At 36.8% G+C, this 26,854-nt stretch overlaps 3 protein-coding genes across 6 annotated transcripts; 1 reads left to right on the forward strand and 2 right to left on the reverse strand.

Annotated features, from left to right (window-relative positions):
* Positions 1–689: 689 nt before the first annotated feature.
* Positions 690–1,601, forward strand: LOC132601780 (uncharacterized). The gene is made up of 2 exons (XM_060314845.1): positions 690–1,198; positions 1,505–1,601. The coding sequence occupies exons 1-2, from the start codon at positions 690–692 to the stop codon at positions 1,599–1,601; spliced, it is 606 nt and encodes a 201-aa protein (XP_060170828.1).
* Positions 1,148–10,226, reverse strand: LOC132603879 (disease resistance protein Roq1-like). Of its 3 annotated transcripts, none has more exons than XM_060317172.1 (9): positions 9,548–10,226; positions 6,577–7,666; positions 6,183–6,470; positions 3,285–4,751; positions 2,352–3,204; positions 2,207–2,276; positions 1,992–2,052; positions 1,591–1,670; positions 1,148–1,494 (listed from the first exon to the last, which is right to left on the reverse strand). In XM_060317172.1, exons 2-5 carry the CDS (start codon positions 7,573–7,575, stop codon positions 2,458–2,460), a joined length of 3,501 nt encoding a protein of 1,166 aa, XP_060173155.1. In that variant the 5' UTR covers positions 7,576–7,666; positions 9,548–10,226; the 3' UTR covers positions 1,148–1,494; positions 1,591–1,670; positions 1,992–2,052; positions 2,207–2,276; positions 2,352–2,457. The 3 variants fall into 3 exon arrangements, with proteins under 3 accessions (XP_060173155.1, XP_060173153.1, XP_060173154.1); XM_060317170.1 differs by lacking the exon at positions 9,548–10,226 and adding an exon at positions 8,032–8,685; XM_060317171.1 differs by lacking the exon at positions 9,548–10,226 and adding an exon at positions 8,032–8,685 and having other exon boundaries at positions 2,203–2,276.
* Positions 10,227–11,503: 1,277 nt separating this feature from the next.
* On the reverse strand, positions 11,504–18,175 carry LOC132603880 (MDIS1-interacting receptor like kinase 2-like). Of its 2 annotated transcripts, XR_009568564.1 has the most exons (4): positions 17,949–18,175; positions 14,522–15,141; positions 13,500–13,816; positions 11,504–11,865 (listed from the first exon to the last, which is right to left on the reverse strand). XR_009568564.1 is itself a non-coding variant. In XM_060317173.1 (2 exons), the coding sequence occupies exons 1-2, from the start codon at positions 15,183–15,185 to the stop codon at positions 11,855–11,857; spliced, it is 675 nt and encodes a 224-aa protein (XP_060173156.1). In that variant the 5' UTR covers positions 15,186–18,175; the 3' UTR covers positions 11,504–11,854. The 2 variants fall into 2 exon arrangements, 1 of the variants encoding a protein (XP_060173156.1); XM_060317173.1 differs by lacking the exon at positions 13,500–13,816 and having other exon boundaries at positions 14,522–18,175.
* Between the last annotated feature and the right edge of the window lie 8,679 nt (positions 18,176–26,854).

Raw genomic sequence — 26,854 nt, forward strand, 5'->3', positions numbered from 1 at the left:
TAGCGTAATAGGAAGTTTATTACCTAAAAGTCAAGGCCTAAAATTTTACTTTTGTTCCCGTTAAAACGTGTGCAAAGTAGCCTTGACAATACATCTCCGCCAGAACTTCTCCATCTTCTTCTTTTCTCCCGGTGAATAGCTAGAACTTGTAAATAATATGTTCCACTTGTAAATAATATGTTCCAAAATTATGAACCCAATTTGTACTAAAGCCTTAGTGATCGCCGAAACTTGTAGCAAGGTAAGTTCTTGCTCATGCATCAGAAACTGTTGGTGAACCGCCAGGACATGTGAACAATTTGTCCCAACGTCGCGACATACTTTGCATTAATATTCTTGTGATCTGCAAAGACTTGTGGCAAGACAAGTCTTTTCCTTTCTATCTAAACTTCTAACAATCCGCTAAGACTTGCAGCCAAGTTCTAACCCTCAAGCTCCAAAATCTGGTGTGCAATTGGCAAAGTTTTTAAATGGAGTCAAACTTAAATGCTTCATTTGTCTTAGTTTATATGATACACTTTTTTTTTTTTGTCAGTTCCAACAAAAATAACATCTTTCTATATTTAGTAACAACTTTATTTAAAACTTTTTATTTTATTCCTAATGAGATGATTTGTAGCTACATAATTTTCTATGTTTTGTTCTACACCACAAGTATTTTTTTGAAAAATCTTCCATTCGCCTCACGGATGGTTAGGAAGATTATTGAAGCAAGAAATGTGATTAATCAGAGTCAACTGGTGCAGAAGAATACTAATAGTGTGATCAGACAACAAGAGAGAACTTCATGGAAATGTTTCATGTTCAGAAATGAAGCTAGTGCAAAAGCAAAATTCACTATGTGGTTACATTTTCATGGAAGGATGCTTACTAGTGACAGACTAGCAAAATGGGGTATCACTACGGATCCAATCTCTGTGCTATGTCAAGTACAACATGAGAATATGAATAATTTATTTACCGAATGTGTATTTACTAAAGGAATATGGGACAGACTGCTGGTTTGGACGAATAGGAAACCATACAAAGCTACAACATGGACACAATACTTCCAATGGTCTCTAAGCAATGCTAAGGGAAAGTCACAAGCTGCATCTGTATTCAAGATGGTATATTTGTTGAGACCATTCATGAATGGTGTATGGACTGAGAGGAATTTGCGCATATTTTTACTAGAAACTCAGATGTCAATCAAAATGTATTACACATTTGTATTGAAACCATGATGTACTAAAATTTAAGGAAACCTATAGTTTTGTTCCACTAAGAACGATACTCAACATGAAACAAAGACTCAAAAAATTGCTGCCACCAACAGTGCATAATTACTAAGGTAGCTCACAATGGAGTAGACAATGGCACCATTGAAGAATTAACGCTGATGTAGTAATTCATACATGCAATTTTAATTCTTATTTTCAGAAAAGGATGATGTTTCAGTTGTCCACCGAGAATGTGTGAAATATGGAAACTTCTGCTTGGTTAGATGATAATCTGCATACAGCAAGGAGCGCAAAGACTCAAGATCCTCAGCAAGTCCAACCAATATATTGCAGTTACAAATATCAAGTTCAGTTAAGAAGGAGAAACCTGATACTTGATGCAAAACAAAACCATTGCTGCTTGATCCACCTCTACATCTTCATTCTCGTAGCCCCAATGTAGTCCCTCTGTTGCAATGTTATGTTCAGCAAATTATTATGAATAAATTTTATAGACTTTGGAAATTCTGATGCGGGAACCAGTTGCTTAAGGATACCTTTGCAGTAGGACAAGCAATGGTACTTGGAGCATAAATGGATTACCCATTTGCAGCAGCATAAAATTATTTCATGTGATCAATTATATTCGAGAAACATAGCACGAATCTAAAGATAAAACCATGTATTTGTCTATATTAGTATAGGCCATCATTTTAAAACAATTTCCAACGTCCATACTACTACAAAATCCAAGGGGAAAAATTAAAACAAGTAGAATTGCCCTGTTACCTGAGAATTATATCACCAGGTACCTTGTGTTTAGCTATACCGAAAGAGACATTGAAGAGGCCTAAAGCAACCAAAAAATTGAACGATCATAGCAATATCAGGAACCTTTCTCGACAAAATAGCAAAAAGAAAATGAAAATAATGGAGTAACCAAACTTTTAATGGCAAGAGGATTCCCTTCCACTCTGGTCTCAAGGAAACAAGTGCTTACTTACATAGGTCCTCACACTTGGCTTTGTTCATTATGTCTTCTTTGTTTTGAATAACTGATTGGATAGATGCTTCCTACACCCAAGAAACATGACATTAAGGGTAAAATACATATGCGCGCAAGAAGTCTCAAGATGTTTCAAGGCTAACCTCGATATTCTCTTTTCAGTGACCCATTTTTGCTAGCAAAGGAAGAGGTTTCTGACGATCCAATCAAAATCATGTGTGCTTGTTGGTGCAATGAGAGAAGCTAGTCTCATTTGTCCCTGCTGTCTTTTTTCTTTTTGTTTCTATTTCTCTTTCTCTTTCTCTTTCTCTTTCTCTTTCTTGAAGCATCGCCCATTTTCCTTGATGGGCTATCACAAACTCTAATCAGCTCAACATTCTGAGATTCATGTTCATTTTGAGCTGCCACTGCTGCTTGATCCACCTCTAGAGCTTTATGCTCATATCCTAAACATAGTCCCCTATCTATGGCAATGTCATGCTCAGCAGATGCCCGCGAACTAGAAGCGAGTGATGGCTCTGGTTGCTCTAGAACCATAGAGCAGCCAAATTCAGTCGTCATTGCAGTATCTTTATTCTCATACTCCAGGCTAATTCCCCAACATAGTTCCTTCCTGTTCTTTGTCGATACCTCAAAAAGGCAATAATCATTTGGGTTCTTCCCTTCTTTATTGTCAGAAGCGTGCCACAATGTTTCAAATGGTATGTAGAAGAAACACATATCGACAGAAGAAAACTGAGGCAAACATACACGGCGATCATACTTCAAGGAATGTTTTCTTTCAGGATCAGATTTGCATACCAATGTAGCTACTAACATCAAATACCCACTATCAGGACTGAAACATATTGAAAAACCCATGAATTTATCGGTATACCAAGATGGGTTCAGATTAATTGAGATCGTTTCATGATTTATAATCTGATAATTGAACAACTCTGGAATTGTGGCTTTGGGGAAAAAAATGAGAAAAGAATCCCTTTGGTGGAAGTCACACTGCAGCAGAAATCAATATTAATAGAAATCAACTTGACAAGAATATTAAACATTCAAATATGTGAGGGAGAGATAAGAACCTGGATACATGTCCTAGTTAAATGCTGTAGGGACTTCAACACATTAACTTGGCAAGTGGAGCCAGTTCCATATTTGGATTTTTGAGGACCACACCATGATATTGAGAGCAAATGCAACTTAAGACACTTAATTACTGGATCTCTGATGCTTTTAGAGGCCAAATGATAATCTGCATATAGCTCCTTTAAATTTGGGGGTAGCTCTCCTGGGAGTTCATTAAGATTCTGACAGAAATGTATGTGCAGCTCAACAAGGTGTAAGAGTTCTTTGATGCTTTTGGGTAAACAAGAAATATTGCTTCCACTAACATCCAAACGTTCCAAAGAAGTCAAAGATCCTAAATCCTCGGGAAGTCCACCCAAAATATCGAGATTAGCAAGATTAAGATCTCTCAAGGAGGATAAAGCTGATAGTTGAGGGAAAACAAAACTTGAGGAATGCTGCACATGTTGTAAAACATGTGAGAATGTTAATATCCTCAGTTCTCCAAGCTTGGTGATGGAGGGAGGTGGTTGGGAGATTGCAGTATCACTTGCATCAAGTAACTTTAACTGCTGCAGATGACCAATGTTTTCTGGAAGCTTCTCTAGCTTTTTGCAGCCCCAGAGGGTAAGATATGTAAGATTCTTCAAATTACAGAGGTTGTCTGGTAGACTTACAAGCTCTCTACAACCTTTCAGAGCGAGAGATTTGAGGCCCCTCAGATTCCTAATGGATGAAGGCAGTTCTCTTATCCCCATACAAGTTATGGTCAGTCTTGTTAAGCTATGAATATCTCCATTGATTTCTGGAAATGTATCTAACTTTCGGCAGTTAGATATCATGACTTCTTCAAGGGATTCCATCTGAATAGAGCTTGGAAGCTTCTTTAAGTTCTCACATTCTTTTAAGATTAACCGAGCAATCTTTTTTTGAACTCCAAGAGATATGGGGAGCTCTACCAATTCAGAACATCGGCATATATGAAGCCATTCCAATTGTTGTGATTCAAAGAGGCTGTTTGGCAGCATTGCAAGTCTATTGCAACTTTCAATCGAGAGATTTTTAAGATTCCGAATAGTATCTGGAATACTTTCAAGAACTTCACAATCTTTCAATAGCAAACATCCAAGGCCGCTGAGAGACGGGGGTAAGCTTCTTATCCAGGGGGATTCTACCTCTAGTATTGATAAGCGCCGCATATCTCCACAGATTTCTGGAAATTCTTCTAAACTTGTGCATTTGTAAAGGGAGAGAAACTCAAGAGATTCCATGGAAACAAATTTCGGAAGCTTCTTAAGTTTGTGACAACCATGCAAATTCAGATCAGTAAGCGTTCTGCAATGTCCAAGAGAGGGATGGACCTCCTCCAAATTCTGACATCCATTTAAATTTAGTGTCTCCAAGTTTGGCATATCACCAAAATTAGGGGTTTTTGTTAACCCAAGACTCTCGCCTAGATCCAAATGCTTCAAGTTGCTCAATTTCTGTTTCCAAAAAAAAAAAAAAAAAAACAACTATAAAACATAATGTTTCTATGAAATACCAGTTAGCTAAGTAGTACTCCTAATAGAAATATTTATCTGATTCTATTTTGTGGAACCAAAAAAAAAAAGAAAGGAGAATGTTGTTACAGAATTGATGGAAAAGTTTTCAGAATGATCATAAAAGTATGTAAGCTGTAGCTAATGTGGAAAAGACTTTTCAGCTTTGTTTTTGAGATACATAATTGTCTTAACATCTAAATATATATATTTCTTCTCTTTTGTTGTAATAATGAAAATAAAACCTCTTTAATATCGTAATTGTTGTAAAATGAGAGCCAATGGAATAATATAAAACAAGATATATACAGACAAGAGATATGGGAAAGAACGCTTTTATTATTTATTTCTTATGTGTTCATAAAAGGCACCTTTTGGATTGCAACTCTCCATCTCACCCTTTCTTTGTCTATAAATTCAGAGGTCTTGCCTCAGATTAAGACAGCGAATATCTGAAAGTCCTCCCCTCAAAAACTGTTCTTGCATTTGTTTTCAAAACAAAAATATCGTAGAGTAGTGTGATTTGCTCCGTTTGTTGAGTTCCCTGGAGTTCTGTAATTTGCATTGCTGCTATTACAGATACGGTTTTCTGTTTTATCCTGGGAGGAAATGATCCAATAACCTTGGGCAACTGTGAGGGGGTTATAATTCCTTACGGACACACAAGAAACTGAAATATCTGTTTCATCTATTTTCTGTTCTAATGATTTTTTCACCTTCCAGATTCTGATTTGAAGACAGGGATAGCAACAACATGTGTCAACTATTGTTCCTCCCAAAACACAACTAGATAAATGCTCAAACTTTGTAGCTAGTTTCGATATGTACTAAGTAAATTGAGCAGGGATACAATCAACAGTACAGCAGAAAAGAGACATAACTTTGTATCACGTTATCATGAAAAGCACAGGGACTGCGGACTGGGCTTGTATAGAAGGGCAAAAATGTCAATTGCCTTGCATAATAAACAAATGGAGCCTACTTTCGCAACAAAGTAAAAAACAGAGACAATATTTAAAGACCAGCCACAAAGAGGGACACACTGTGCAAAAACTTGTAGTTCTAGTTCCATTCCACCTAAATATTTTGAAGATTTAATTGGGAAAAGAAGAAGTATGAGCCGCTGGAGAGAGGGAGACATGATATGTTTGATTTTGGATGAAGTCCGAAGATTAGATTTGCATGTTTTAAGTTTTCACTTTTCAAGTGAGTGAACTAAAATAAAAATATTTATGTTAATTGTGTATATCAAAGCACTTGTTTTATGTAGCATTTCAATCGTGGAGTGATTAATTCATGTGCATTAATCTTAGCAAATAAAAAAGAGCTGGAATTTTGCTGTATTAGAGAGAGAGAGAGAGAGAGCAAGTATACCTTTGATATTGGCCAAAGTTCGACAAGCCGACTTCTTTCTAAATGAAGCATAGCGAGCTCTGATGGTTCAAAGCTCTCTGGCAATGAAATTGAAGGATACCCCTGCCACTCAATAAATAGCAAGCTGGAAGGAAGATAGGTGATAGCGCAGTTCGAGCTAAAAGTTCCATCACCAATTATGAGTACTTGTAAGCTTTGCATCCTCCTGAAAATATTGCTATAAGTGATAGGATCGTCTTCAAAATTGTAGCCTTTTGGGATATGTAGGCTTTCCACCTTTTCTGGTATCTGTAAAGAATGAAACATATATTTAATTGTAAGGGATAAAACTGAAACAAAAAATTAACAGCACTTAGAGCTTATGAAATTATTAATTACGTTAAATATTGCTTACCAACTTTCCTTTAAAAAGGTCGCGAACCTCCTCTGGAAGCCATACTCTGCTGTTAACGTACTCTTTCCGTATGACATTTGCACCCATTTCTCTTATCATATTATGCATCACGATACCATTATGTATGTCGATGGATAACAGAGATTTTTCGATAAGGCAATCTATGCCTATCAGTTGAAAACCACGACTCTCAGTTACTAGTTCCACATAAAATTTAAAATTATATCTAGTCAAGCCTGTAATATCTAGGAATGCAATATCTAAAAATATTTCCTTCTCATCTTTGTCCAGTCCGTCAAAACTAAGCCTAAGCTTTCCTAGAATATCATTGTTAGGGATTCTCTTCAGACGATTAATTTTGTCTCTCCATTGCCTTTTGTCTCGCTTGTAAAAAGAAGAACCCAAAACTTTAAGAGCTAAAGGAAGTCCACCAGCATACTTCACCACTTGTCTTGAAAGTTCCACAAAATCTTTCAATGGTGATTTTTCTCTAAAAGCATGCCTACTGAACAATTCAAGAGCTTCATCCTCAGTTAATAATTGGACTTCATACACGTTATCCCCAACATGACTGATTAACAGGTGCTTGTCTCTTGATGTTAAAATAATTTTGCTACCCATACCAAACCACTCTGGCTCTCCAACTAAAAACTCCAACTGTTCTAGGTGGTTTACGTCATCGAGAATGAACAAAACTTTCTTCCAGCGAAGCCTATTCTTTAAAATAATCAGCCCTTCGCGTTCACTAGTTAGAGTCATCTTTTCACCCAACAGCTTGCGAATGACGACTTTTGCTAGCCATGTTAGTCCATTTTTCTGATACGATGTTCCAACATCACCAAGAAAACAACTAGCTTCAAATCGATGACGGTGTGTTTCATATATAACACTTGCAATTTCTGTCTTGCCTATGCCACCCATACCCCAAATCCCGATAGAGCGAACATCATTTGATTCCATATCTAATAATGAGGTTACTTTCTCAACCTGAGATTTCATACCCACTAGGCTTTCCGGGAAAGGTGAAATAACTTGAAGCAATTTAGGAAATATGTCATCAACTAGCTTCTTGATGCAATCTGCCTCATCCCTACATTACAGTGAAAAGAATCTCAGAGTAAATTAAATAGAAAATAAAAGAAAGAGTTATCATAGAGTAATGTCTATAACAAACACATAATAATCGGTGTCACAAGGTAGTTTAAATCAACTATTATGAATTATAACCTTTTTTACATTTTTAAATCTAATAACATCATCAAACAAGCACAAACTCAAGGTCTGTAAATAAATGTAAATTATAATTGTAAGTAAACTGACTACCATATATGTCTCTGTTTAGCTAGATCTTTGTTCCTTTTTCGGTAAGAGTATAGATGATATTTGAGTGGAATTGTAGCTAAAAGTTTGGTCAATTTTCCTCTTGACAACGAGGAACCCCGAAAAAAAACTTACTTGAAATTTTGTACATGATACCCTGAAGTTTTCCCCGCCCCCGCAAATGCATCCCTCCATCTCTGAACCTTCTCCAAATCATCTTTGTACTTTTTCTCGTGCTTGGAAAATGATTTAGCGAAAGGGGGATTTTGATGGCGTACATCTGATGGACTCACATCATAAAAGATTGGAATCACAATCTGCTCCGATTCATTTTGGCACTTCATGATGTGTGCAAGCTCCTCTAAGCACCATCTTGAGGATGCATATTTTTTGGAAAATATCACAATAGCAAATCTAGACTCTTCTATAGCTTTCAAAAGTTCACCAGAAATTGATTTTCCTGTTTCCAACCGCTCATCGTCTTTGAAAGTGTGGATTCCTCTCTGTTTTAGAGAATCATAGAGATGACTCACAAAGGTTCTACGTGTATCTTCACCTCTAAAACTCAAAAAGACATCATACTTGCAAATTTTGGAAGAAGAAGCGCGAGACATTGTTGAAGAATATTGCTAAAGCCTAACAGGAAATTCTCAGCTTTGGGTAGATGGTGAGAAAACTCATATAATATAGCTGTTCTGCTGCTTAATAAAGAGCAATATTTGAAGCCTAACAGCCAAACTACTTCTCAGCTATGTGATTACAGAATTTTGGTCTATGGGGAAACTTCCAATAATCTTCCTATCTGTCATAAAATTGGACCCTACCTTTTTTATTATTGTAAGAAATTAAAGAGTGAAACAAGAGAGAAGAGCTGACTTAGTCAAAAAGGAAGAAAAGGAAAGCTGGAAAAAGACCGAAGAAAAACAAATGAAAATGGAATCAAAACAAATTCTCCATTAGAATTAACTGTACTTCTAATTGCAGGTAAATATTGGATTTGAGACTGAGATACAACTTTTGTCTAAATCACAGTAATTGAGAAAGTTGTTGCAGTTAAGAACATGGTAATACATGTTACAAAAATATTTTAGCATATGTAGACACTAGCTTGTAGGTAGAAAGCTCCATAAATACAATATCTAAGAAATACTACTATATTTTAGGCATTGATGCATACTTGAGAATTAGATCACTTTGTTTAAAACTGTTAGACTTGTCATTAAGCTTGTCGATGGTGAACATACTCTAATTTAATCATTGCTAATGATATCCAAGTTGCTTTCACAGTTTAAGTCAATGTCGGGTATGAAGTCTTATTACCATTACATATTTGTAGTTATATATATTTTTCCACACTGCCTCTACTACATGCATTATTGTGAATTAGTTAAAACAATACCCAATATTCTAACTGCAATTAGAAGTATTATTAATTCTAATAGTTCCATCACTGACTCTGCAACATGCATTATTGTGAATATGAGTAAAACAATACCCAATATTTTAACTGCAATTAAAAGTAATACCAATTCTAATATCTCCATCACTATCTCAGCAACCTGCATTATTGGAAATGGGTCCAACTTTTTATAAAGGCCCCATTAACAAACACATTGAGAAAATAGAAGGCTTATTTTATTGGTACCCGTACCTGTTGTTTTTCAGATCACGGTCTTATATTTTTTCAGCCTCCACAAATGCATCCATCCATCTTTGAGTCTTCTCCACATCATCTTTTTTATTTTATTAGTACTTGTTGTTTCCTTTGCTTCATTTATCGTATTACTTGTTGTCATACTGTTCTTTTCTCATTATGTTCAAAATGGCTTCTTCACTACTATATGTCCTTTTCAAACCTGCTTTGATATGCTTTACTCGAGTCAAGGGTCTTTCAGAAACAACCTGTCTGCATACACACCACTTTCTCGAGACCCCACTTATGAGATTACACTGGATATGTTGTTGTAGTTGAATGGTGGATTTCTGACAGTGTACATCAGATGGACTCGCATCAATGACACTTGCTATCTCCCACAACCACAGACACCGAGTAACTCTGTCCACCAATTGCATACTTCATTATTGTTGAAGAATACTGCTAAAGACCAACAGGAAACTGGGTATATGGTGAGAAACTCACATAATTGGCTGTTCTGGTGCTTAATAAAGAGCAATACTTACTCCTTTTCACAATTCTAGCAGAATTTGGCTTGTGGAAATCATCTTCCTCTCTGTCATAAAATTGTAGTCTACTGTTTACATTATCATGGTGAGAAATTAAAAGAGGGAAGAACACTAATGAAAAGGAATGAAAGATTTCCTTGGCATTCGAGAATATTTTGCTTTGTAATTTGGGAAAGTGGCAAATAGCTATTTTTTGAACCGTCATTTAAAATTATTCCATGTTTAGCCATTTTATAATGCAGAAATAAGATTTTAACAAAAATATCTTAATTAAAATACGGAAAAACTCTATGAATATTTATAATCGCTTTTGGAATTTGAACTTATAAAGGTTTAAAGGTGTGTTTGGAACTCTAGCAAATTTTCACATTTATCCTGGCTCGGTTACTGGGTGTTATAGATAGACATCTTACTTGTAAAGTTTGGAAGAAGTAGCGTCCGACATTATTGAAGAATATTGCTAAAACCTAACAAGAAATTCTCAGCTTTAGGTATATGGTAAGAAAACTCATTTAGTACAAGTTATTCTGCTGCTTAATAAAGAGCAATATTTAATGCCTAACATGCAAATTAATTCTCAGCTATGTGACTGCAGAATTTGATCTATGGGGAAACTTCCAATAATCTTCCTATCTGTCATAAAATTGAACCCTACCTTTTTTATTATTGTGAGACATTAAAGAGTGAAACAAGGGAGAAGACCTGACTTAGTCAAAAAGAAAGAGAAGGCAAAGTTGGAAAAGAGGGAGAAAAACAAATAAGAAGATCAAAACAAATTCTCTATTAGAATTAGTTGCACTTCTAATTGCAGTTAAATATTAGATTTGAGAAAATTGTTGTAGTTAAGAAAATGAATAACATTTATAGGTTAAATGGTATTACAACACTATCAATGCAATATCTAAGTACTACTACTATATTTTAGGCATTAATACACTTTTGAGAATTCGATCATTTTGTTTTAGGCCGTTAGACTTGTCATTAAGCTTGTCGATGAAGAAGGTACTCTAATTTAATCACTGTTAATAATATCTAAGTTGTCACATTTTTAGTCAATGTTAAGAAGTCTTCTTACCATTAGATATTTATAGTTATATATATTTTTCCACACTAACTCTGCAACATGCATTATTGTGAATGAGTTAAAACAAAACTCAATTTTTTGAGGTTGGTGGTGGGGGGATGGGGATGTAAAAACCAAGAAAAAAGAAAAAATTTAAAAATATTTTTAAAAATGATTTTTTTTTTTGGAGGGTGGTGGGGGGAGGGGTGGGTGGTGTAAAAATCCAAACAAAACCCAATATTTTAACTACAATTTACAAATATTACTGATTTTAAAGTTCCATCACTGACTCCGCGACATGCATTATTGTGAATGAGTTAAATCAAACCCCAATATTTTAACTCCAAATAGAAGTATTACTAATTCTATTAGTTCCATCAGCAATATGCATTATTATAAATGAGTCCAACTTCTTTTGAAGTTTTTACACAACATCATTTCCACACCACCTCTTTACCAATTCCTTTAGCTCCATCAGTGTCTCCGCAACATGCATTATTGTAAATGGGCCCAACTTCTTTTGAAGTTTCCACACAATATCATTTCCACACCACCTCTTTACCAATTCCTTTAGTTCCATCAGTGTCTCAGCAACATCCATTATTGTTGGGTCCAACTTCTTTTGAAGTTTCCACACAACATCATTTCCACACCACCTCTTTACCAATTCCTTTTCGTGCTATTGTCCTCAACGTTAACTCCAATCCACAATTATGATTCCCCTGCATAAAATAGATAAAGATGGTAAACATCCTCTCTGGGCAGTTAGTACGAATAAATAAAGACATTTCTGCAACACTACTTTTCAACATATGCGTATTAGAAAGAACTTTACTTTCTCCTACTGTGACAAAAAAAAATTAAGATAAACTATGATCCTTCCTTATATTACTATTTAAGAACACGTTCAAAAACTATACTCCTTTTGAGAAAAGGACCCCTTACTAAGTTCTTTAGGAGCTTGACAGATATCTAATCACTTATTTCTTGAAATGCACAGACGACTTCTCCCACCCTCTCATAGAATGACATGTCAAAGGCACCTTAATGTGCACTCTGCAGAAAACAGATTCACCAATTGGAAACCAGGATAAAGTTCATCCCTTCTAATCGTACAGCCAAACCAGACTGCACAAAAATTCTCAATAACACGATGATTGTTTTGCAATCTCTATCAAAAAGTTATAGGACTATTCCACAGCAAAATGATGTAGTTTCTAGTTCACAGCTATAAAGTAAAAGTGAAGACACCAACAACATAGAGGTCCTCAACTGATACCCTTTTCCAATGAATCAACACCAAGACTCATGAACAACTTTTAATATCATTTTCTCACATTAGCTAACTCCACAAAGATGCCAACAATTAATTTATTCCCTGAAGCATATTGTTGCACTTTTTGGGCATCAAGTCATCTATTTTATCTGAGCACTTAGAAAAGATCTTGGGACTACACATGGAAAAAGATCCAATTGTTGAAGAGAATAGAAACTAGTTTTGTTAAATAGGGAAAAAAGACTCCACCACTATGTCTCTCAGAAATTGTGTCCCTTTGTTCTGATAAGTACTAAGCTCTCAAAATGCATGCTTACTATACTCCAAAGTTCAACACAGTAGGTTACAATAAGTTTGTTGCAACCAGTCACATAAGGAGAAATAAATTACTTAGATAGAACTGGTCTAGGATGAATGAATATTTAGTGTAATTCTAGAAAGTGAAGCCACTCAAATCATTTGGCTTTATTTTTCACTCAGTTTCTATCATTAGATCCAATAAGATAGCTCCATCAATAAACCTAGTTTTTGTTGTCCTGATACATAAGACACATAAAAGACGCACGTCGTTTTGATTTCACTCAATTCTGTTGGGTATAGAAAGAGAAATCTGATATAAAATGAATGCAGAAGCAACACCAGCGTAGAAGATGATCGACTTCCAGAATGTCTCTAAGGAAATTAGGAACCAAAATACTAACTGATGACACCAGATTATGGCTTTCCAAATAAATTTTAACTAGTGTTTTCAAAATTCTACCTCCACGATAACATTTGCACCAAAATTTCATCCTCCACTTGAGTATATCAGTCCACAGTTGCTTAATTTTTATCTGGCGAACAAGAGATCTTGATTTTCCGTAATAGGAGAAGTAGCAGTAAACAACAATAACCCCTACTTCACACAGCTCTTTCAGTCAACCAAGTTTCAACCACAAAGCATGATAAGAACAGATCCAACATCTAGTACTTTATTGTATAATATAAAAAGGAAATTTTATGTACCATAGGAGAAAACATCACAACTGCAAACGGAAAAAAAAGAAAACACAACTACACAAGAAGTTAATTAGGAACTACCTAATTCAACGTCAATTAGTTGGCCTAAAGTAATAAAAGGAAAAGACTTCTTCAGAAGTGCCTTTTCTTTGGCTAAAGATGCAGAAACTTGTTGCATGGTTGGCCTAAGTTGAGGACTCGGATGAAGACATGTAAATGCTATCTTTGTGATCTTGATCAATTCTTCAGCCACTCGAGAGAGAGGTAATGGCCGTTGATCAATGAAATCTTTTAACAATATGTCAAGGATTTCTGATGTTGATGAAAGTGATGATATAGCTTGAACAATATCAGCTGGATGCCGACCTAACATCACTTCCAATGATAGCACTCCAAAGCTGTAGGTATCACAACTTTCATTTACCTCCATAGTGTAAGCAAGCTCCGTATACATGTGAAAAGTATTTAAATTATATACACAGTATAAATAATTTTAACACTTTCAATGCATTCTAACTGATTATAGTAGGTTATTTTGTTGATTTTCTATTTTACCAAATTAGGATTACCACACACAGTTATCCTTTCTTGTAGGTCATCTGATATAAAAAAAGTTATAGACCTTCAGTGCAAATAAGTTGAATCCCGTGTAAAACACAAGACAAAAGCCTCGCAAATGTAAAAACTTTGTAGATAAGAGTAGCTGAGAAGAATACAAGAGAACGGAAATGACACAAGGCTCAAAAGCAACTAGTTTTGTGTTCTCTTAAATGATTTAAAATTGTCTCTCAAGGTTCAAAGAAGGCGGTTACAACTCCCTTCGTCAATCCATAAACTAATGAAATAAAAAGTCATTTAACTAATTGAATGCACGGAAATTTGACAACTTAATCAATGCAACTATACATCAAAGGATTAAATGAAAGACATCAAGGTTATTTCCAGGAGAAAGTTTTTGGTTATTTACATATCGACTTGCACTACAAATGGAAAATCCTGCTTATTTTTGTGGTCGTTCAGATTCTTCAAATTCGTGAAAATAGTTTATATACAGAGCTAGTGTAAACTTAAAACCAGCGGACAGAGAATTAGATAGAGCATACCTGGAGCAACATATCCAAAAGTTCCAGCAAAAGAAGTCCAATTAGAGGAGTTTGGCCTTAAGAGTTTTGCAGTACAAAAATCAGAAAGATGAGGCCTGTCTTCATGATCTAACAAAACGTTCTTACTTGATATATCTCGGTGAAGAATAGGAGGTGAACATTCATGATGCATATAAGATAACGCATATGCCACTCCTCTGACAATGCTTACCCTCTTAATCCAATCTAACTCTGTCGCTTTTTCATCATTCCTCAGTCTCTCTGACAAGTTTCCTCCTTCCAAGAACTCGTAAACCAAGAAAGAATGTCTTTCGTGCGAACAAAAACCATAAAGCTTTACAATATTACGATGGCGGATTTTCAACAAAGTTTTTGTTTCATTTTCAAAGATTTTCAAGCTGTTCAATTCACCACTATGTAATGGATGAAATTTCTTTACTGTGACTACTTGTCCGCTTGGTAACTCAACCTTGAAGACACTTCCCTGTCCTCCATTTCCTATGCAATATTTGCTGTTAAAGCCCTCTGTCGCTATGATGATGTTTTCATAAGTCATCTTCCTATCAAAGCTCCAAGCAGAAAAGAGATCCTTAGTTTGTTCTCTTTGCTCAATTTGGTTCCTTCTTTTTCGAGATATGCCAAAAAGAAGACAAATGATCACCATCAAAAGAATGACACCAACCAGACTAAAAATAATTGTTGAGATATTTATTCTTTTGTTGGTGATTTTAGATGAAGAGCAAAGAGATGGCCACACAAGCCTTTATTGTCTCTTAGTTCTTCAAGGGACGCCTTCTGAAATGGCAAGTTGTTAGGAAGATGGCCGATCAAATGATTGTTAGATATGTCAACGAAACTCAAGCTAATACACTGATTGAAACTTGATGGGATCGAACCAATCAACTTATTATGTGAAAGATTCATTAACTCTAAGCTTTGTAATTGACCCAGTCGCCACGGTATCTTACCGTTCAATATGTTGTGACTAAGGTCCATAACTTGTAAGAAGCGTAAGCTCCCCAACACTAAGCAACGGTCTGTATTGTAACCAACTTATTTAATATCAATCTAAATCATGATTTCAAATACTCATCAACATATTGCAGAACATTAAACAACATAATCAAACTGAACAGCTGAAATCACAAATGAATATCACAATTCATAGTCTCTCACGATCAAAGTGCATGGAGCATACTTCGGGGTTCATTGTGAAAACTCGCCTTAGGCAAATCCCAAATCAAAAATGGGAGCGAAAAATTACGGGTCATTTAATGAATTCACATGTTGAGGTATCTTTAATTTGAGTTAAAGCACAATGGCACAAAACAGTGAGACCCAAGCCTTGAGGTGACCTGAAAGTGAGTTGGTATGAAGATACAGAGACTCTAAGTTGGTCAAGTTACCAAACGAAGTGGAATAGAACCAATAAATGTGTTTCTTGACAGAAAGAGACCTTTTAGGGAACTCAACATCGCTATTATGCCCAGAGAATTTGTTTTCATCAAGGTATAGAAGACTCAAGCTGCTCAAGTTACCAATAGATACCGGGATTGTGCCAGTAAGATTGGTTGCTTGTATTCTGGGCAAAAAAAGAGACTCTAGCATTCCAAATTCCTGGGACAGAACACCACTAAGACGAGTATGATCGAGCAAAAGGTACTTAATACCTTTCAAGAATCTTATTTCAAGGGGAATTGTTCCAGAAAAATCGTTGAAGCCCAAAATCAAGGTAACTCAGCTTTGAAAGATTGAATATATTGGTGGGAAGAGTACCATAGAGTGAGTTTTCGGAGAAGTCTATTTTGAGGAGATAGAAGAATGATGATCAATCTAGATGGTGAAGGGTACCGTTATGAGATAATTTGACATATTCATCTCAGTCACTCGTCCAAGGTTGTCGCAACGAATGCAGTCCCAATGGCAAGGACTTGTGCTAGTGTTCATCCAAGATGAAAGAAGCAATTGGCTTTCACTTTCAAGGCTGGCCTTCCAGGATAAAAGGGCAAGTACATTGAAGGACAAGCTTAATAGCATATACAGAGAAGGAACAGGATTCCACATTGGTCTATCTACTTGGAGTATCATTTGTATTTTTTTTATTTTTTTTTATTTTTTGAAAGGAAAAGTTTTCAACTATTACAAGCTTTCTGGATTGCCCAACTGTAGTTTGCAGGATCATATAAACTGTTACTTATAAGTAAGAAAATCAACACTATTTGGCTTTGGTACTTTTTGTTTTCTAATTTCAGATCCTTCTTCTTTATTAAAGTAATATTATTTTACTAGTCAAGAAGATCCTTTTAGATTACAAGTCATTCATTTCATCTTTTCTTTTTTTCTCTGTTCACTTTCCGAAAAGTTGGTTGTTGTAGTCTTATAGATAATGTATTGACCTCTATTTTGATGATAAAAATAAAAGGAAAAAATTTACGAAAAAGGATGAAAGAATGATATTGAACTTAACGAATGAAAAATCAACGATAGTGTGAGTATACTGGGAAGAGTTTGCTCCAACACAATGTAAAACAAAGTTGCAGTGGAGTAAACACCTGATAAAAAAAATTCTGATCTACTTGAATCAAGAGCAGTAGGCAAGCTCAAGAACAAACGATGTTCATGTATTTATTATATATAGATCATAGTACTTTCTAATAGGACCACAAGTTTAACTAACTACATAGTGAATGAGGTTCATGTTTTTATTATACATAAACGTGTTTAGTATCCATCTTGAAAAGCAGAATCATCATTATTAGTCCAATAAACAAGTAAACTGTCAAGAAAATATTAAAATGTGGATATCCAATAATGTGATTCAGAAAAGTTCAAAATTAACAAAGAAAAGTCACTCAAATCACACCAACCAATCAACTATAGCAAATTTTTAATGATCCCACATGGACTTTTTCTAAAAGCAAACCATAACGTTCAGCAAAACCCCCAAAAAAATTCAAATCTTGAAATGGATCTAGGAAATACGAATAATACAACAACATATCCAGTGAAATCCCACAAAGTGGAGTCTGCGGAGACTTTACCCCACCTTGGGAGGTAGAGTTAGAATTTTAGTCACCTTTCTTGTTTTCAATTTTGCATGATAATTTTTGAATTTTTATGGGGTAAAGGGGCGGTGCACTAAGATTTCACTATGCACGGGGTGTGGGGAAGGACCGGACTATGATTCAAATAGCAACAACTTTACCAGTTACTCCCTTCAGTATATATTAGGAATAATAACCCACAAAAATTATGAACTTCCCATCTCACCAAGAGCCATTTCTAAGTTTTTGACTGAACTTCACAACGCTTAAACAAATATTCTGAATTGATTAAAGGGTGTGAATTACTTGAAATCTTGAATATAACCTCAATTTTGGGTTTTTGTATACGCATTAGTATAATATATGTCATCAAAGATACATACATGTTTCTCTGTCTGGTAAGTAAATGGGAGTAAGTGAAACTTTGCACCTGGGTATATATAACGACTTCAAAATTCAAAATTCACTTAGGTGCCAAAGAACTCAATGCAACAAGCTCACAATTTTATTTTATTTTGGTCCGAAATGCGTTGCTCACTGATTTTTGTCAATTAGGGCTGGTAATCAATTTGGAGAAAGAATTGTTCGGTCTTTTGGGAGGCAAGCATATGGGCACACAGCAGAAATGACATTTCTTCGCCCCTTATAATAATTCGAATGGGAGAAACTGACTTTTTCAGATATTACGGTAAAAAATGAAGATTTTTCGTAAAGGGTTATAAAATTAAAGAAAGTTTGAGCTCGTTTGGCTTAGCTTTTTTGAATGTTTGGCTAGTCAGTTTATAGCCATTTTATTTTATTTTACTTTTCAAGGTAAACTTTTAGTTATGCCTTAACTAAAAAGTGTGCCCCAAAAACATAACTAAAAGTATGCCCATAAGGCGGAACTTTTCCTTAAGGCATAACTTAAACTTTGCCTTATAAGGCAAAGTCTATGCCTTAAGAAAAGTTCTTGCCTTATGGGGCATGATTTTGTTATGCCTTAACTAAAATTCTGCCCCATAAGGCATAACTAAACTATGTCTTAGGAAAAATTCTGCTTTATGGGGCAGACTTTTAGTTATGCCGGATCTGGCATAACTTTAACTTTTCCTTAAAGATTGTATGCTGGATCCGGCATACACTCCCCCAGTCATGTCTGGCGAAATTATTTTTATGGGGCAGACTTTTAGTTATGCCGGATCTGGCATAACTTTAACTTTTCCTTAAAGATTGTATGCTGGATCCGGCATACACTCCCCCAGTCATGTCTGGCGAAATTATTTTTTTATTTTATGCCTGAGCGGGGGTTCGAACCCAGAACTTCATGTATTCGCCCACCTTTCCAAGCAAAGGGCAAAACTTAAAGACCACAAATATTAGGGGCAAAATTTAAAGACCACAAATTTGAAGGGCAAAATTTAAAGACCACCCCAAAAGAAGGGCAATCTGCGCAAAAAAATGGTTAAAAAAAATAAGTTGGGCTACCCCAATTTTTTTTATTTTTTTTTGGCTTATAAGCTGTTTTTTTAAGCCCATCCAAATAGGCTCTTTCTAAAAGGCCAAATAATTATTTCTCCTGACAGAGTCAGGATTTTCACTCCGGGTTCAACAATATAAAGAAAGTAAACACAACAGAAGCTAGGGTTCAACACATATTATGTATATATATATAGAAAAAATTATTTTAACTTGCCATTTACAATGTAGTCAACTAATTTTTCGTCGAATGGGTTCGGGTGAATCCTTGCCACCAACTGGCTCAGCCCTAGCGGCCTGGCCTCCCAGGATAGGTACCGTTAATTTTTCGTTGTTAAGGTAAGAGTTGGAGTTAGTACAATGGAATATATTTTGAGGAGTTTGGATCTGGAGAAAAGATTTTTTGGCTCTTTACAAACTCTTTTTAGTTTTATGACCCTTACCAGAGATTTTCATTTTTCACCCATAAGTAATCTGGAAAAAAACACATAAGGAATCTGAAAAAATCATTTTCTTTTATTTAAATTCTAGGAGGCCAAAAGTGGTAGTGAGGCCGACTTTGTTGTACGGGGCGGAGTGCTGGGCAGTCAAGAACTCGCATATCCAGAAGATGAAAGTTGCGGAAATGAGAATGTTGCGATGGATGTGTCGGCACACCAGGCGAGATAGGATTAGGAATGAAGATATCCGAGATAAGGTGGGAGTGGCATTAGTGGAGGACAAGATGCGGGAAGCACGACTGAGATGGTTTTGGCATGTGAGGATGAGAGACACAGACGCCCCAGTGCGGAGGTGTGAAAGGTTGGCTATGGACGGTTTCAGAAGAGATAGAGGTAGACCGAAAAAGTATTGGGGAGAGGTGCTTAGACAGGACATGGCGCAGTTCCAGCTTACCGAGGACATGACGTTAGATAGGAGGCTATGGAGGACTTCGATTACGGTAGAAGGCTAGTAGGTAGTCCCTCGTATCCCGTCATACTAGTAGTCGCAGTTTTGATCTTCATTTTCTTGTACTTTGATTCGTGCAACTATATGTTGGTCCTTGTACCACAATTATCGTATTTATCTGTGGTAGCTACTGTTTCTGTTTTCTCATACTGATTTATCATGACTTTTTCGCTTTCGTTAGTTTCGTTTTCGTATTGCTTTGAACTGTTTCTGCTTATCTGACCTTTTCTCATCATGTTTTCTCTTGAGCCGAAGGTCTTCCGGAAACAGCCTCTCTATCTTCCGACATGGGGGTAAGGTCTGCGTACATTTTACCCTCCCCAGACCTTACACTGTGGGATTTCACTGGGTATGTTGTTGTTGTTGTTGAGGCCAAAAGATCTTATTTTCTCGTTTTGGACCTTTCATTTTCTCGTTTTGGACCTTTAAGTTATTTAAAGATGAGTGCTTTTGGGTTGTGATAAATATTTAACAATTATTGTCTGTTAGATTTGATGGAAAGTGAAAGAAAAATACTAAAGTTTTAGTAGGAACTCGTATTTGGAGGTGCCGTTTTTATTTTTATTTTTGGCATCTTTATTTTTATCTTGTGTAGTATCTAGTCTAGCCTTTTTGTTATGATTTCTAGGATTTTATGGAATTTTCCAGCTATTTTTGGTTAATTTTTTCCCCAGTTCTCCTGAAATACCAGATAAAATTTATCAATATATTTGACGAAAACCAAAGGTGATCACTTTTAGCAAATTTAAGAGACCAAAAGTGCTTTGGACAAGAGATCAACTTCCAGATGAAAAGATAAAAGAGTCCGACACCTGATAGAAATAAAGCCCGTATTCTTCCTAAATCCTCTATTCTTAGCATGACGGAGAGCCCCTTGTCCTCACGTCCATTCCCACGGATCTCCATTCCTCGCGTCCTGAAAAAGACACCGATCAGAGAAGAAAGTTACATTAGAGTTCAGACTTTTTTTTGTTAAGGATTGAAAGCCCATTGACTGTAAGGAGATGATTCTTAAAAGACGGGACAAGGGAGTACTCTGAACATACTCCAACGAGAGACCATATTTATCATTTTTTGCACACTAGTTTTGCATTCTATTACTCCATCCTTTTTCCTTTTATGTGGCTTAGTTTGATTGGACATGAAGTTTAAGAATATAAAGATCCCTTCTAAATCTCGTGATCTTAATTTAAAGGTGTGTAAAATCAACCATTAATATTATTTAAATTTTGTTATTTTAAACATGTCATGTCTTTCTTGAAAGGAAATGTGTTATTAAAGATAAAATGAAAAATATTAAGAGTAAAAAACTCCTTGAATATAAAAAGATTCATTCTTTTTTAAACAAGATGTGTCGAGTGTTGTTGGGTTTATTTAGGAAGGCAAGAAGAGGTAAGTTAAGATGTATCTTCCTTTAGATTTCAAACTCATTTCATTCCATTCGCTAAAACCACAGGTTTATTCTCATATTTTTTTATAGGAGTTATGGTAGATTGAGTACGTATAAAAAATTACTATAGTGAGAAGAAGAGGGACTTACACATGGTATTCATCGACCTAGAAAAGGCTTACGACAAAGTTCCAAGAGAGATCCTATGGAGATGCTTGGAGGCTAAAGGTGTACTTGTGGCATACATTAGGGTGATCAAGGACAAGTATGAGGGAGCCAAAACCAGGGTAAGGACAGTAGGAGGAGACTCAGAGCACTTCCCAGTTGTGATGGTGTTGCATCAAGGATCAGCTCTTAGTCCGTTTTTATTTGCCTAGGTGATGGATGGATTGACGCGGCAAATTCAAGGTGAGGTGCCATGGTGTATGCTTTTTGCGGATGACATAGTCTTGATCGACGAGACTCGTAGCGGAGTTAACGCTAAGCTGGAGGGTTGGAGACATACTCTGGAGTCTAAAGGGTTTAAGCTGAGTAGGACCAAGACAGAGTACTTGGAGTGCAAGTTCAGTGAAGCACCTCAGGAGGCTAGCGTGGAAGTGAGGCTTGGTACCTAGGCCATCCAGAAGAAAAGTAGTTTCAAGTATCTTGGGTTTATTATGCAAATTAACGGGGAGATTGACGATGATGTCACACATCGTATTGGGGCAGGGTGGATGAAATAGAGGCTCGCTTCCGAAGTGCTATGTGACAAGAAGGTTCCAGCACAACTTAAGGGCAAGTTCTACAAAGTGGTGGTTAGACCGACTATGTTGTATGGGGCGGAGTGTTGGCCAATTAAGATCTCTCACGTTCAAAAGATGAAAGTTGCCGAGATGAGAATGTTGAGATGGATGTGTGGGCACACCAGGAGTGACAGGATTAGGAATGAGGCTATTCGGGACAAGGTGGGAGTGGCCTCGGTGGAAGACAAGATGCGGGAAGCGAGACTGAGATGGTTTGGGCATGTGAAAAGGAGAGACACAGATGCCCCAGTGCGGAGGTGTGAGAGGTTGGCCATGGATGGTTTTAGAAGAGGTAGGGTGTTACATCCGACATTTTAGCTTATTCGAAAGATTCGAAATAATTTGACTTGCAATGAATAAGGCCACAATTGGACCTTGCTTGGTAGGAATGTGTAAGCTATGAATGCAATGGTGTGGAATTACGAAAGGTGGCCAAGGGCAAAATTGGAATTTTGGGAACTTGCCCCATGAATTACAACATGTAACCAACAATCTTGGGCTCAAAAATGATAAGTAAAGGAGGCCCAATTTGGGAAGGCCCAACCGGCCACCACCTAGGCCCAAGTCCATGGAATTAATTTCCATGTGACAATATATATATCTATGTTTATCCAAAGAAGGTTCAAGAAAGAACACAAAGCAAGAAAAAAAAAAAAAAGAAGGGTTCGGGTGAAAGGGAAAGAAAGAAAGAAAAGAAAGAATTTTTTTTTGGAGCCAAGTCCTTGATTTAAAATTCCATTTCTTGTGAAATAATTACCAAGTGCAAGGCCCTCTACAAGTTGATATAAGTATTGTGGCAAGAAAGCAACTCTAACCCCAAGTGAAGAAAAGGTAAGAATCAATCCAATTTCTTATTTTATGAAGCTTGAATTGTGTTGTGGAATGTAGGAAATGAGTAGAAATCATGAAAACATGGAAGTTGCATGATGCTTGTGTGAAGTAGTGTATAGCCGTGCATGGGCATGTGTTGTGTAGGCAAAGATGAGTTGATTCCATGTTGTATTCTAGTTATGGTTGTGTGAAATCTATATTAGAAACGAAAGTTGAATGAATTGAGTTGAATTGAAAAAATATGGATGTTGGCCGTGGCTATGGAAGGATTTGATATGGTGATGAATTGTTTTGTTTGATATGTTAGTTGTATGGTTATGATCTTTATAATTTAAATGACGGAAAAATGATGTAAAGTTTGTATGAAAGTTGTCATTTTATGTAGAAAGAAGATCATTGATGTTAGAACCTATTTCGTTGTGAACTTTGACGTCGTTTGGTGTTGTTGGGTTGTTGTTGTTGAATGTTCTGAGCCGAGTTAAATTCTCGGGGTGTCAGGTTTATAGGGGAAATGCTGCCGAAATTTCGGTAGCCAAGTATAGCCCAAATATTAAAATGTTAACTTTCATGAATAGTAACTGGTAAAAGTGACCATTTGCAGTTTTTGGACGAAACGGGAATTGAGATTTGACGAGCGTAAGGCGCAATCCAGGTATGTAAAGCCTACCTTTCCTTCTTTTGGCATGTCCTAGTTATACTAGGTTAAGATCGGACCCTCGGGGATAATTCTGCTCTTGGAAATCCGAGTTCAAGTTTGGGCACTATTCATTCAGCGCAATTGAAACATATTCCTTATAATTGGTTGCAAGAATGTTCAAACCTTCATAACTTTTGCTATTGTGTCCGAATCTCTCCGAAACTTTCGTAGATGGCTTTATGGAGCCTAAAGTCTGTGATTTGTGTCCGCCGCCTCGATTTGACTCAAGGTGGGCCCGCAAGCCCCGAGGCTTCCCTTATTTGGTTTGTTTGACTCATTTCCGTCCGATATGAAAAGTGATCGTTTGCCTAGGACTCAAAGGTCCGTTTGAAATTTCCTATACCATTATTGAACGTTTTGCACTATGAATGATATTAGATTTTCGGAAAATGACCTGTGAATTGTTTTTCAAAGGTTTTGCAGTTTGGGACTTCGTAACTTCTATACATTAATTTTGATCGACCTGACTCCTACTCCGAGCCTTCTGGCGTCGGTATATGCCTATATGTAATTATGTGTCGAGTCCTGTAAATTATTTTAATATGCATATGGTCTCTGCACTACTCCGTTCGTGCCATTCGTTATGATTTCGTTCGTCGGTACCCAGGCCGGCTTTGTGATCTTGCGCGCTATACCATATTCGGAAGTATGATGTGTTACGGTTTCCGAGGCCTCGCCATAGGGCCGGTTACCGTCTATGGAGTTATGATGTGATATGGCATTTGATATGTTCTGATGATGTGATATGTGTGTGATACGATTTGTCTGGAGACTGTACGGAGATTTGAAAACTTCTGGAGTATGATGTGTTGTGGCACCAGCGTCGGGGGTGACCACGTTCCTAAGCCCTATACATGATTTTTATTTGCATTTGTACATTTATCTTCCGTACAGGTTTGATTTGCTACTTTGACGTTTGTGTTTGTTCCTTCTGACTCCAGTTATGATTGTGATTTCTGTACCTTTTGCTTTACATACTCAGTACTTCTCCCGTACTGACCCCCTGTTCTTCGGGGGGCTACGTTTCATGCCCGCAGGTACAGAAGCTCGTTTGGGTGATCCTCCGGTTTAGGCTACCTATTCTGCTATTTTGGAGAGCTCCCCTTGATCCGGAGCTTAACTTTTGGTACATACCTTTTGCTGTGTGTGTTTCTGTACATTTGTGGCTGTGTGGGTACGGCGGGGCCCTGTCCCGTCATATGTTCGTATGTTCTGTTTTGTTTTAGAGGCCTGTAGTCATATTTGTGGGTCGTGGGTCTGGTGTGTTTGTATGTGGATCTGGTTTGCGTTCTTAAGCGGCCCGTATGCTACTATGGCCAAGACGGCCCATGAGTTTGTACGTGTGTGTGTGCATTTGGGCGATGTATATTCCGCCACCTTTCTGATTTTGATATGACTGTTCTGCACGGGCGACCGCTTAAGATAAGTGTTCGATTAATGTTTGTGTGACGTCTGCTATTAGTTTTCAGTTCGAACAACGTATGATAAGTCTGAATATGATGATCTGGTTTGTGAGTCTGTTTGGGGTGCCTACGTAGGGTGCCAGTCGCGGCCCACGGGGTTGGGTCGTGACATAGGGGTAGGCCGAAGAAGTATTGGGGAGAGGTGATTAGACAAGACATGGCGCAGTTACAGCTTACCGAGGGCATGACCTTAGATAGGATGGTTTGGAGGACCCAGATTAGGTTAGAAGGCTAGTAGATAGTCTCGTTATCCTTCCTTATTAGTAGTCGCATTATCGCAGTATATTTTTTTATGTTCTGATTTCTGCTATTATCTGTTATTTCATGTACTTTGATTATCCTATTTTATCTGTGTCACTTTTGTTATTTGCATTTGCATATCGCTTTGAATTTCTTAGCCTTATCTGACCTCTTTTTATGCTTTTTATTGAGCCGAGGGTCTTTCATAAACAACCGTCCTATCTTGATAGGAGTAAGGTCTGCGTACACTCTACCCTCCCCAGACCCCACGTTGTGGGATTTCACTGGGTTGTTGTTGTTGTTTATAAATATTTAATTGTAAAATTAATTATGATTATTATAAACTTGAAATTATCACAAAAATTCATAAATTTCAATTTCTGGATTTGCCCCTCACTATTGACCAAATTCTAAAACTTAATGCTTAAATCATGCGGAAAAATTGTAGACATCTGAGCAAATGAAAGCAAACTGTTATTATTAATATTTTACGTAACTACACGTTTGTGAAAAAAAAATTGACAAATATAAAGAGAGTAAAACAAACTGACTCTAAATCGTTGATCGGCCACTGATATAGTCAACAATAAATACCAAACTACAATAGCAATCCAATTGCTAAATTTACCTTTGCAGTTGCATTTTTAGGAGGAAATGTGATGAGATCCATCCCATTAGGTTGTAATTGGCATGTGTCAATTTACTTGGTTTGAATTCTTATTTGGAGTCAAATGAAAATACTTGGAGCCAAAGGCAAAATTTGTGGATTACAAATTTTGGGTCTTTTTTTCTTTTTCTTCTTTTTGTGCTTGGAGGCCAAGTTTGGTCTCCTATAAATGGAGAGCATGTCTTCCATTTGTAATCACACAAAACAAAGAGAGAAAGAAGAGTGAGGCATTCACAGATAGAAAAATAGTCTGTGACGAAAAATAGAGAGTGTGAGTGATATTGTAGTGAAGTGGGATGTTACACCTCTCGTTTTCGTCGCAAGGAAGTCCTTGGCTTATGAGTGGTTTATACCCTTAGTATGGAGATCCGTACCCGATTTTTTAAAGATATTAAGTGCCTTACCCCACGTGTACCAGAGTACAAGTACATGTTTCTTACAATACTACAGGATTAGAAGTTAAACAAATCGAATCGACGCGAGCTGGATTGACCCAGGAAAAACCTGCAGAACCAGTCCACATTGACGAGCCGTCGTTGTGGACAGTCGATATTACCGCCGCCTCTGATTCTCTGGTGGCAGAACGACGGAGCTAGTCGACGGGCCGTCAACCCGCAACCGCTGGAACCTTCTTGACCCATCTATATATATATATGTAGCTCCACGCTTTATTCTCATTATTTTCCCTCCCAAATCAGAGAAAGCCCTAGAATATCTATATTGTCCATCACATTAGTGAAAATTTAGTAAGATATGAGCCCCGGAAAACCCGAGCTAGTGAAGAGGAAGGTTGCTCCTAGGGTTTCTTTGAGT

This window comes from Lycium barbarum, chromosome 7, assembly GCF_019175385.1.
Source record: "Lycium barbarum isolate Lr01 chromosome 7, ASM1917538v2, whole genome shotgun sequence".
In the NCBI taxonomy this organism is placed as follows: domain Eukaryota; kingdom Viridiplantae; phylum Streptophyta; class Magnoliopsida; order Solanales; family Solanaceae; genus Lycium; species Lycium barbarum.

Coding starts and splice junctions, on each gene's coding strand:
- LOC132601780 (XM_060314845.1), top strand. CDS start 690: ATGGTTAGGAAGATTATTGAAGCAAGAAATGTGATTAATCAGAGTCAA. Junction 1,199..1,504: donor ACTCAGATGTCAATCAAAAT/GTATTACACATT, acceptor ATCTGCATACAG/CAAGGAGCGCAAAGACTCAA.
- LOC132603879 (XM_060317170.1), bottom strand. CDS start 8,510: ATGTCTCGCGCTTCTTCTTCCAAAATTTGCAAGTATGATGTCTTTTTG. Junction 4,752..6,182: donor AACTTTGGCCAATATCAAAG/GTATACTTGCTC, acceptor TTTTGGAAACAG/AAATTGAGCAACTTGAAGCA. Junction 3,205..3,284: donor TAACTAGGACATGTATCCAG/GTTCTTATCTCT, acceptor TTTCTGCTGCAG/TGTGACTTCCACCAAAGGGA.
- LOC132603880 (XM_060317173.1), bottom strand. CDS start 15,185: ATGGTGATCATTTGTCTTCTTTTTGGCATATCTCGAAAAAGAAGGAAC.